The 12,197-nt window shown below is 50.6% G+C and overlaps 1 protein-coding gene across 1 annotated transcript in view; it reads right to left on the reverse strand.

Moving 5' to 3' along the window:
* Positions 1–630: 630 nt before the first annotated feature.
* Positions 631–12,197, reverse strand: part of LOC115382893 (uncharacterized) — a 54,484-nt gene continuing 42,917 nt past the window's right edge. Inside the window, exon 7 of the mRNA XM_030084857.1 lies at positions 631–687. Within this exon, the coding sequence (XP_029940717.1) occupies positions 631–687 (57 nt within the window). The remainder of the gene's footprint in view (positions 688–12,197) is intronic.

Here is a 12,197-nt window from a genome sequence, read left to right on the forward strand (position 1 = left end):
CCAGGGTCAGACTGACAGGAGAACCAGGGTCAATTCTTACCTGACTTCTTCCCTTGGCTTCGTTTCTCTTTGATGACTATTTCTCCGTAAGAATCATCTGGAACTCTGACATCTGAATACACTGGATCCACATCTGGAACACAGAACACACTCTATCACACACACTGTCACACACACTGTCACACACTGTGACACACACTGTAACACACTATAACACACTGTAACACACTGCAACACACACTGTGATACATGCTGTAAAAACTGTCATGGACTACAGAAACCAGAAAGTCTTGACGGACTGCAGGAACCAGGAAGTAGTGATGGTTTAGCTCCGCCCCAAATTGTTTGTATCACAGTTTGAAAGAAAAAACTTGACCAAGACATTGATGAAGGAGAAGGCGGATTATTTAGAGCAGGGGTGTTTCTTTAGGGAGGAGGAGGAAGAGGAGGAGGAGGATATCTGTGTGTGTGTGTGTGTGTGTGTGTGTGTGTGTGTGTGTGTGTGTGTGTGTGTGTGTGTGTGTGTGTGTGTGTGTGTGTGTGTGTGTGTGTGTGTGTGTGTGTGTGTGTGTGTGTGTGTGTGTGTGCGATTACCTGACTTCTTCCCTCGGCTTCGTTTCTCTTTGATGACTATTTGTCCGTAAGAAACATCTGGAACTCTGACATCTGAATACACTGGATCCACATCTGGAACACAGAACACACAACACACCCTGTAACACACCCTGTAACACACTGTAACACACCTTGTAACACACTGTAACACACCCTGTAACACACTGTAACACACCTTGTAAAACACTGTAACACACACTGTAACACACACTGTAACACACCTTGTAACACACTGTAACACACACTGTAATACACTGTAATACACTGAAACACACACTGTAACACACTGTAACACACACTGTAATACACTGAAGCACACACTGTAACACACTGTAACACACACTGTAATACACTAACACACACTGTAATACACTGAAGCACACACTGTAACACACACTGTAACACACTGTAACACACACTGTAATACACTAACACACACTGTAACACACACTGTAACACACTGCAAAACACACTGCAGCACACAGCCCTTCAGCACACCCAGCGGACACACTCTGGTCCACATAAGGTTCTACTGCTCCAGGGTTCAAGCTGAATGTTCCACAAAGTTTTCAGAATCAGCTTTAATGGACAAGTTCATCATGACGATCAAGGAATCTGGCTCCGGCTGTTGTTCACTGTCTACAAGAAACTGGCTCTGGGTCTGCAGGTTTTCATGGTCTGGAGGAAGAAACTGGCTCTGGGTTTGCAGGTTTTCATGGTCTGGAGGAAGAAACTGGCTCTGGGTCTGCAGGTTTTCATGGTCTGGAGGAAGAAACTGGCTCTGGGTCTGCTGGTTTTGGCCTGCAGGGCTCTGTAGCGCCTGCCGGACGGGAGGAGTTTGCAGACTGTGTGTGGGTGTGAGGGGTCTGCAGGGCCCTGGACAGGTCCAGGTCTGGGACGGGGGACCGGGTGGCTCTTGGGTGTCCTGTTTGTGGATGGGGTGGAGCTGGTCAGGACAGACTCCATGATGGCCGTGGAGGAGACCAGCAGCTGCTGAGGCAGGAAGGACAACCTCTGCTGGACCTTCTTCCTGACAGAGTCTCTGTGGGGGGTCCACTTCAGGTCCAGAGAACCAGCTGTTCAGCTGGTTCTGTTCCTGCCGACTGGGCGGCTCGGTCTGTTCTGGAGGTTCTAGCTGTGACACGGTCCATCTCTGGGTCTGATGGACTGGAGAACCACTCTGGCCTCTCGGGTCTGGAGCTTCAGTGGTCCAGGTCTTATCTGTCAGACCGATCTCAGTGGGGTTCTCTGAGTCCGGTTCTCTTAGACGTGGCGTTCCTCAGGGTTCTGTTCTGGGTCCTTGTGGGTCAGGTCCTGTGTTGTCCAGGATCTCTGGGCTCATGCAGATGATGGACGGTTCCACGTGTTGCTGGTTCTCTGAAGTGGACCTGCCTCCGGTCCGTCTCTCGCCTCTGATCAGCTGCTGATCAGCACAGATGAGCGGAGCGACTCGGACCACCTCAGACCATCTGGGGGCTGGAAGCAGCATCAACATCACTGTAGGTAAGTGTGTGTGTGTGTGTGTGTGTGTGCGCGCGTTCTCGTATTTCTATCCTTGTTGGGGCCAAATGTCCCCACAAGGATAGCAAAACGTGGAACGACGTGCCTTGTGGGGACCTTTTTCCGGTCCTAAGTAGGAGAAACAGTGTTTTCTTGACCATGTTGTTGTTACTGAAAAAAGTAAAAGTGCAAAAACATTTCTTTAGGGTTAGGCTTTGTTGTGGTGTGGGTTAGGGTTAGGGTAAGGGTCAGGGTTAGGGGCTAGACATGAATGGGAGTCAATGGACGGTCCCCACAAGGATAGAAATACAAGACTGCGCGTGTGTGTGTGTGTGTGTGTGTGTGTGTGTGTGTGTGTGGGTGTGGGTGTTTGTGTGGGTGTGAGGGTGTGTGATGAAGAGAAGCCACCACATCCTTTAACATCTCTGCTGACTTCTCTGCTGAAAAGCCCCGTTTCCATGGAAACGTGTTTAAAACCGGACTGCGGCAGTGGCGGGTCACTGAGGCGGTTTAATGAGAAACAGGAAGTCAGACCACCACGGGCCTGGTAACCACACACACACACACACACACACACACACACACACACACACACACACACACTTCCTCATTTGTTCACACTTCGTTTTCCATCATCAAACTCATTTTCATGTCAGACAAAAGGCAGTTTTTCGTTGCTGAAGAAGGAAATGTTTCTCAAAACGGACTGAATCAGGAAGAAAGTGGTAGAAAGAGATGAGTGAAGCATGTCAGAAGATCTGAGAGCAAGAAGACCAACACGTCCAGAACTCAGTGACGGGTTAAAGGTCGCTGATCAGAGCTCTTTCTCTTCTTCTGGGTCTCATTCTGGTTCAAACTTTCAGGACAGAGTTTCAATAAGCTCCAGAAATCCACCGGAATCATGAAAGCATGGTGATAGTGTTATGTCCAATAACACACGGATAATTGTGGTGCGCTCACAGTAATTTATTGCACATCAGCAGCCATTACACTCAACTGTGTATCACCGGTTTAAGGAAATCACGTCACGTTGTCATGACTACGCTGTGGCTTAAAGCCATACACCGCATTTACCCCCCCCCCCCCCCCCCCCCCCCCCCCCCCCCCCCACAATGAAGTTCAACAAAATTCGAAAAGTGCAAAATTGTAAGAAGGCACATTAACATGCAGGGGAGTCACACACAGCACTGTGCAGATAACAACTTAAACTGCCTAGGCCTGAACATGAACCTGGCTACTGCAAACATTTGAAACATAGGCATCAATAGTGTGGCCTGACTGGATAAACCGGGGAGACTGCCAGATTACATGCATAGCCTTGTGGGTTTATTATGCCACGTGAAAGGCTATGCTCTTAACTAAAGTGAGATGTGGAGCTTTTAAACATAGTCATTAAGGTACGGAGGCCTCCAGCGGGCCCGAACCGGGCGCGGCTCACAGGGCAGGGGTGCAGCTGGTAAACCCGGTTCTGGTGGGGCCGCTGCTGGGAAGTCCCAGTCTACATCCATGTCATCTGGAACAGCTGCAACCTCCTGGTCGGAAGCGGACGGTGGAGAGACTCGTCTGAGACGGTTGGCGTGCCACCTCGAGCCATCTGTCAGATGGAAAGTGGCCGGTCCCAGCTGCTCCATGATCTGCTGTGGTGCTGACCAGAATGAGAGCAGCTTGTGGGATCGACTGGGTCTGGACCCAATCTGACACTGTGAGTGCAGGATGTCTCACCCGACGCACCCTATCGAAGTGCTGCTTCATGCGGTGCTGCTGCTCTGCCACTCTGTTGCTGGGTGATGCTGTTACTGCTGGAGTGTGTTGCTGAGGGGGCCGCAGGCGATCCAAAGGAAGTTAGAATTCACGTCCAAGCATGAGGAGAGCTGGAGGGCATCCGGTCGTAGCATGAGGCGTCGCTCTGTAGTGCAGCAGGGTGTTCTGCAGTGCTGCTGGGAATGGGAGATTATCAGCCAGGTGTGCTCTCAGTCCATTTTTGAGGGTCTGGTTAAACCTTTCCACGCCACCATTGGCTTGTGGGTGGTACAAGGCAGTCCTGACATGTTTGATCCCCCTCCTCTCCATGAAGGAGGAGAAATCGGCCGAGATGAACTGGGGGCCGTTGTCGGTGGTGATGGTGTCAGGCACACCCCAGCGGGCGAAGAGGGAGGAGAGAAAGTCTGTGACCACCTGGGTGGTGACAGACCCAACAGGACGTACTTCAGGCCATTTAGAGTGAAGGTCATAGGCTACCAGGAGGAATCGCTGGTGCTGGGGAATACCATGAAGTTCCCCACAGATGTCCACCTGGATGTGGGACCATGGAGCAGCTGGCCATGGGAGAGGCTGTAAAGGTGGAGGCGGGGTCGGGCCCATCTTGCTGCTGGTGAGACAAGCTGTACAGTCTTTCACCATTGTCTTGATGTCCCTGTCGATACCTGGCCACCAGACTAAGCCCCTGCAGTGCTGTTTGACTCTGACAACGCCCAGGTGACCCTCGTGGACCATGGTCAGGAAACGCCCTCGCAGGACACTGGGGATCACTGTACACAGCCCCCTCGCCACGCAGTCGTCGTTCCAGAAGGAGATGTCATGTCTGACACGGTGGTAGGGCGCCAGCTCCTCTGGTACCTTGGCAGGCCATCCATCCTGGATGAAGGTGCGGAGCTGAGAGAGGATTGGGTCCTTTGCAGACGCCATCCAGAGATCCTTCAGGGACACGGCAGCCTGGAGGGGTTCGTGCAGCATGAGGACCAGCTCCGACTCAGAGTGGTTGTTGATGGTGTCGGGCACGGGGGTAGGTGTGGCTCTGAAGAGCATGTCAGCCACAACATTGTCTCTGCCTGGTGTGAACACTGTGGTGAAATTGTAGGCCTGTAATCTCTCTGACCACCGGTACAGGCGGAGCGGTTTTTGCCCTGATCCAGATGTGGCCAGGAGAGCTGTAAGGGCCCGGTGATCTGTCCGGAGCGTGAAGTGTCGTCCATAAAGGTACATATGCCACCGCTCGCACGCCCAGATGCAGGACAGGGCCTCCCTCTCCCCCACAGAGTACTTCTGTTCAGTTGGGGTGAGCGACCGCAAAGCAAATGCCACAGGGCGCTCAGTCCCACCCTGGAGCTGGGACAATACGGCGCCGATGGCAGTGTTGGAGGCGTTGCAGGTCACCAGTGTGGGCCTCTGCAGGTTGAAGTGGGCGAGCACAGGAGGGGAGGTGAGCTGTGTCTTCAGTTGTCGGACTGCGGCAGAACACTCGGGCGCCCAGGACCAGGGCACGTCCTGTTTGAGAAGGGTGCACAGTGGGGCAGTGGTTTCTGAATAGTGGGGCAGGAAGCGCAGGTAGAACGCTGTCATCCCAAGGAACGACGATAGCTGAGCGGGGCAGGAGGGCTCCAGCAGGCCCAGGACAGCGTCAATGTTGGAGTGGAGCGGGCTCAGACCGTCAGCAGTCAGGCGGAAACCCACAAACTCAATGACTGATGTAGCAAAGATGCACTTTTCCCCGTTCAGTGTGAGGTTGTGGCGTGCGAGCACATCAAGTACTTTGGCGAGGCGGCCATCGTGCAGGTCGGACGTTGCTCCATGTATCACAATATCGTCCAGGTACACGACCACACCCGGGATGCCAGCAAAGATGGTGGACATAATCTTCTGGAAACAGCTGGGAGCAGAGCTGAGACCAAATGGCATGCGGGTGTACCTGAAGACCCCCATGTGGGTCACAAAGGCAGTGAGGTTGCGGCTCTCGGGGTGGAGGGGAACTTGTAAATAACCCGGCCGGTGGTCAATCTTTGAGAATACTGTCGAGCCATGAAACTTAGCTGAAAGCTCCTCCATTGTGGGTAGCAGGTACTTATCAGGGATCACTGCCTTGTTTACCTGCCTGAGGTCGATGCAGGGCTATAGGCCGCCAGTTTTCTTCTTCGCCACGACTAGGTTGGAGATCCATGGGGACGCATCCACCCGCTCAATGATGCCTGCATCCAGGAGCTTGTGCAGCTCAGCCGTGACGTCATCACGCAGGGCGAGGGGCAGCCGCTGCATGGGTTGGATGACCGGGGTCACAGCTGGATCAATGAGTGGCTGGTGATTGAACGCGGTGAGGCAACCCAGCCCGGCGAACAGGAATGGCCAGCGGTGCAGCCAGTGCGTGGCCACCGTCAGTATGGTGATGCCCAGATTATCCGTTATGGAGAACCCGAGGGCACAGAATAGGTCGAAGCCAAGGAGGTTGGCGCCCTGACGTGACACCTGGAAAGTAAATGCTGGGAGGACCTTGGAGCCGTAATGCACAGCAAAGGTGGCGGTGCCCATCATGCCAATCTTGGCGTGTCCGTAGCCATATAGATCTTCTGCACCAGCCTTAATCGACATCCGGGGGAAGAACCGGCGCACTGTGGACTCATTGAGGATAGATCTGGAGGCTGCAGTGTTGAGCAGTAGTGATAGGCTGTCACCGTCCAGCTCCACCGTGCACCACTTAAACGGCCTGGTGCTGGAGCCCACTGAGTGGATCGTTGTTGGGCCAGAAGACGTGGACGAGCGAGGCCGGGGGTGCGCAGGGGCCGGGGCAGAGCGACACACTCTGGAGAAATGGTTCAGCTTACCACAGCGTTGGCACCGCTGTCCAGTGGCTGGGCAGCTGGGCGCTCGTGTGGGGTGAGATGGCGATCCACAGTTCCCACATTGCTGCCGTACCGTGCCGTCTCGGCGTCCCGCGACGTTCACCTCGAGCTCGTCGAGCATGGAGGAGGGCTCGGAGAGTGGGGTGGTCAGGGCTACTGTCTGTGCCAGCGCAGCTGGGCGGGAGGAAGGCGAGTCAGAGGCCGCTAGCTGTGATGATAACTGTGCAGCCGACTCCAGCTGGAAAGCTAGTTCCACTGCTCTCGATAGCGTTGTGTTGTCCGGGGACATAAACAGCTTTTCCCGCAGCCGGGGGTTGGTCGTGTGCTCTGCTAGCTGATCCCTGATCATCTTGTCCTCCAAAGCCCCAAATTTACACAGGCTGGCCAGGCACCAGAGGTAGGTAACGTAATGATGAACAGACTCACCCGGCCGCTGTCTGCGATGGCGGAAGACGATGCGTCGTACGATGACGCTTTGTGGGGCAGCGAAGTGTCGTGATAGCAAGTCCACTCAGTCATCAAACTTCGGTGCGGGTCCCAGAGTTCCAAAAATCCGCTGTCCCTCGCTGCCCAGGCTGTGGAGTAGCATGGCCCTCAGCCTAGCATCGCTAGCATCGGCTAGCCCGACAGCCTCGATAAAGGTCCTGAACGACTCATACCAGCGGGGCCACGGTACCGGCGGTTCACCGGGTAGAGGAAAAAAAGGAGGCAGAGGTGCAAGTGGGAGCTCCATCCTCGTCACCAATGTTATGTCCAATAACACACGGATAATTGTGGTGCGCTCATGGTACTTTATTGAACATCAGCAGCCATTACACTCAACTGTGTATCACCGGTTTACGGAAGTCACGTCACGTTGTCAAGACTACGCTGTGGCTTAAAGCCATACACCACAGATAGGAAGCTGCTTCTTCTCCAGGATGATGGAGGAGATTCAACCACAACTTAAAACCAGCTCCGCTCATCAGAAACCAGCTCAGATCTACAGAATCCAGCTCAGATCTACAGAAACCAGCTCAGTTTAATATAAAACCAGCTCAGCTTAACATAAAACCAGCTCAGCATAAAGGGCAACTCCGGTTTTTTGACACCTGGACCTTATTTCTAGGTGTGTCATGCTCACACTCAGACAAACATCGTGCAGCTCGGAGTCCTCCAGAAGTTATTTAGATCCAACCGATTTAGCCGCACTTAGCGGGGGCCACGGCAGGGGAGCTTTAGAGCGGGACATAATCTCTGCAAAATCGCTCATTTCGACTATATTTTTTCATCCATCGCCGGTGTTATCATAAAGTCAGCTCGTCTACCGTCTTCAGGTGAGTCAGCTGACAGTTTTCGCTAACTTAGCCACAACTAGCTTGGATGGGAACGTTGGAGCTCCTCTCCCCAGCAGAGAGGCACTTTGAGTTGGTCTCGGCTGTGACGGCGCCCGGGCGTCTGACTTCCAGGGGCCGAGTTGGAAAACGGCCCAGAGCTGGTCCTCCACATAAAACCAGCTCAGATCAAGATAAATGTCATACCCTGTACCTCTGCGGCCAGTTGGGGGTGCTCGGGGTCTGTTTTGTGTTTGTTTCCTCCTCATGTTCTCCTATCTCCTCACCTGCCTCATTTCCACCCTAATGTGTAACACCCGTGTTCCCCTCTACTTAAGCCCGGCTTTCCTTGCTGTTTCTTGTCGGTTCCTTGTGGGTCTGTCGCATGTCCTGTCTGTCTTCTTCACCTGCATCAGCTCAGCTCAGCTCGTTCCTGTGTCTTTGGAATAAAAGAAGTTTTTGATCCACCTGGCTGCCTGCGCTTGGGTCCTTCCTTCCCGCTCCATGACAATAAAACCTGCTCAGATCAAGATAAAACCAGCTCAGCTCGATAGAAGCTGTTTTCAGATGTTTTTTTCTGACACACCATCGGGTGTGTGTGTGTGTGTGTGTGTGTGTGTGTGTGTGTGTGTGTTCTCGTATTTCTATCCTTGTTGGGGCCAAATGTCCCCACAAGGATAGCAAAACGTGGAACGACGTGCCTTGTGGGGACCTTTTTCCGGTCCTAAGTAGGAGAAACAGTGTTTTCTTGACCATGTTGTTATTACTGAAAAAAGTAAAAGTGCAAAAACATTTCTTTAGGGTTAGGCTTTGTTGTGGTGTGGGTTAGGGTTAGGGTAAGGGTCAGGGTGAGGGGCTAGACATGAATGGGAGTCAATGAACGGTCCCCACAAGGATAGAAATACAAGACTGTGTGTGTGTGTGTGTGTGTGTGTGTGTGTGTGTGTGTGTGTGTGTGTTTTCTGTTGCTGAAGTCTCCTCTGATTTATTTATTTATTTATTTTATTTACATTTTAAACAGAGGTATTGCCCCTTGAGATGAACCATCTCGTTTTCGAGGGGGACCTCAACATTAACTGAAAATAAATAGTACAGTTGCAAAGTTAAAACAACCAAACTATTGTAATACAAAAGCAAAAACTTCAAAACGAGAAACAACAAAAAGCAACGGAATAAACCCCCCCCCCCACACACACACACACACACACACACACACACAGACCTGTTCTCAAAGTTCAACCAGCCTTCAAGTCATTGTTTAAACATCATCCAACATTGCACTTGTATGACATTGATCCAACAGAGACCCAACCACACTCAAAAAAGTGAATAAGGTGGGTTGTGCATTGTATATTATTTTTATGTGTTAAGTTTATTTAAAATACATGTCTTTGTTTGGTTGAAATATTTTTTTCTAATGAAGTCCATGTAATTTTGTCTTTCATTATGTGTACAAAATAATTATGTGTTGGTTAAACACAAACCATTTTATTTAAGTAAATTATGATTGAAATACTGATTACACCCAGAAGGGGGCAGTATAAAGAAGATTGAAATGCTTCAAAGTACGCATGCGCAAACTGACAGTCGGCCCTCCTCGGTTTTGGCGGTGAAGTTGGACGCGGCTGGTCTTCGTCTGCTGACCTGACAGGTAGGAAGATGTGTTTTAATCCATACTTATTGTAGTATTTTCATATTAAGCATGACTTTATTTTATATTTTTGATTACCCTTTATATACATTTCTGAAGTATTTGTGTTTCAGAGAGCAGTAATTTGTCGGTCAAGGACGTTGGGGGGTTGGGCTCTGATTGACTGACTGACTGATTCAGAAATAAATTCAAATGACACATAAGACTATACAAACCTCCAACCTAAGTGGACATTTTCTGGAAATATTCTGGCTTGTGATGTTGAAGGTTCACAGACTTTTTTTAGCATGGGGGGGGACTAACATAAAGCACCAGTGGCAGTAGTTGAATTGGGAGCGCGCGTTTGAGGCGGATGCTAACCGCTACCGCTAGCCGAAGTTAGCATCGAGCTAGCTCGTGACAGCGGCTCTCCAACATGTTGGGGCCTGTTCACATTCTCCGCATTGCGCGGCCGCAGAACGCTTTGGACCTACGCGGACTGCGGACCCGGTTCCATCCATGCAACATTGTGGCTTCTCAGAGACGCGTTCCACACATGCGCGTTGAGGAAACGGTGTGCGCTAGCACCAGACAGCTACTGGAGCTGGTAGCCCACCTACTTTGCTGCAAGTCTCGCATTTATTTTGGGGCAAAAACACCCCCAGACTCTTACCGTTTAAAGTTTAGCGTTATACATTGCTAAATTGAGTGCTTCTTTTTCCTTCACTGAAGAGTTAATACTAATCTGACCCTCTTACATTTGCAGGTGAATGATGCAACTTAAGGCTGCTCTTCATGTTTTTGAAGACGTAACTGGTTATATGTAAGTATAATTGCCTTAAGTGTTAACTCACCTTACTATGGTTTACTTTTACAGTGATTTGATAAGTAGTTTTAGACTTATTTTCAAAGTGTGACACGTGAAGTATTGTCCAGAAATGTTGAGCTGTCCATGAAGATTAGAAGTGGCTTTTACCACAATAAACTATTGGTGTGGTTTTTAATTTTGAGGTGGAATATACCTCCTTGACAGTTCATTTACTGAGTAAGTGGGGTTTCCCAGATCAGAGTTGCATTTGCTGTGAATTTGTGATTTAGAACCCAGCTATGAAGCGATCACACTTTCTGGTGTGTCACTATGCATAAAGCACCTGGAAGATGGCAGCATTAAAATTCACATATATCAGAAACCCACTCACACAGACCAATACCTCCTTTGGATGTCAGAACAGCCCATTAACCACAAACTTTCAGTCGTAAGAACCCTTTTCGAACGCACAAAACTAATCACACAGGAAGAAGACAGAAAAGAGGAGGAACAACACATCATAAAAGCACTACGAAAGTGCAACTATCCGATGTGGGCCATAAACAAAGGCCGCCAACAAGCAAAACAAAACAAAGACACAAAAAAGAGAACAACAACTAAACAAACTGAGAAACAAGACAGGGCCATGGTGACACTTCCATACATCAGAGGGATCACAGAGAGAATACAACGGGCCATGAATAAGCACAACATCAGCACCCCAGTAAAACCACACATAAAACTACGGCAGTTACTAGTACATCCCAAGGACAAAATAGAGCCTCAACACAAATGCAATATCATTTACGAAATACCTTGTTTGTCGTGCAACAAATCCTACGTCGGGGAGACTGGCAGAGCCTTCAACATCAGGACAAAAGAACATCGCACTGAATGCGAAAAAGAAACATCTAAAGCGTGCACACGCTCCTCCAAACGACAGGCAGAGCAGGAACAGCTAAAGTCTGCCGTTTCCGAACACTGCAAGAGGGAAAACCACCTCATGGACTGGGATCATGCCCAGATCATCGGCACGGAAAGCAACAAGTACCACCGCTGGATCAGGGAGGCCATCGAGATCCGGAAACGCGCCCCCCAGACTGTGAACCGGGCAGAGGGGGCGTATCAACTTTCCCATACCTGGGACACAGTTCTGAAGAAGTCGGACTGCAGATGGCGCTGTCATCCTACTGCACCCAGTAGGAAGCTGGCGCCAAAACCTGTATAAATCAGCCGACCAGACAACATCACGTGACACTTCTGAGGAAGGCTGCAGCTTGGCAGCCGAAACATGTCAAGGTAGGCAAAATAACCTCTGGCCTGTATATACGAATCCAAACCATGAATACAAAAAAAGGCCTAATGAACCTTATCGGACTGAAAGTCACAGTGCCGGTCCGGCACCAGAGGTTTTTGGGGGAGAATTTGAAAGGAATGACGTAATGCGCGCTCCGGCTCGTTAAGTTTCATTTTGTCCGCCATTACTCCGCCAGATGCTTAGTGAGCAACAACTGAGCAGGATCTTCCAGAAAGTCAGAACAGACTGGCTTCTAGCACTGCCACAGCTCCACACAGACCCAGCAGGGAAAAGAAACTTAAATCTTACTTGAGCGCTACTAAACGAGCGAAGACGGAGCTCCCCTCTTCCGTGCATGCGAGCCACAGGGACGAGTTTTTCACTAAGCTGCATTACGCCCAAGGCCTGCAGGGGGCGCTGTTTT

This window comes from Salarias fasciatus, chromosome 3, assembly GCF_902148845.1.
Source record: "Salarias fasciatus chromosome 3, fSalaFa1.1, whole genome shotgun sequence".
NCBI lineage: Eukaryota > Metazoa > Chordata > Actinopteri > Blenniiformes > Blenniidae > Salarias > Salarias fasciatus.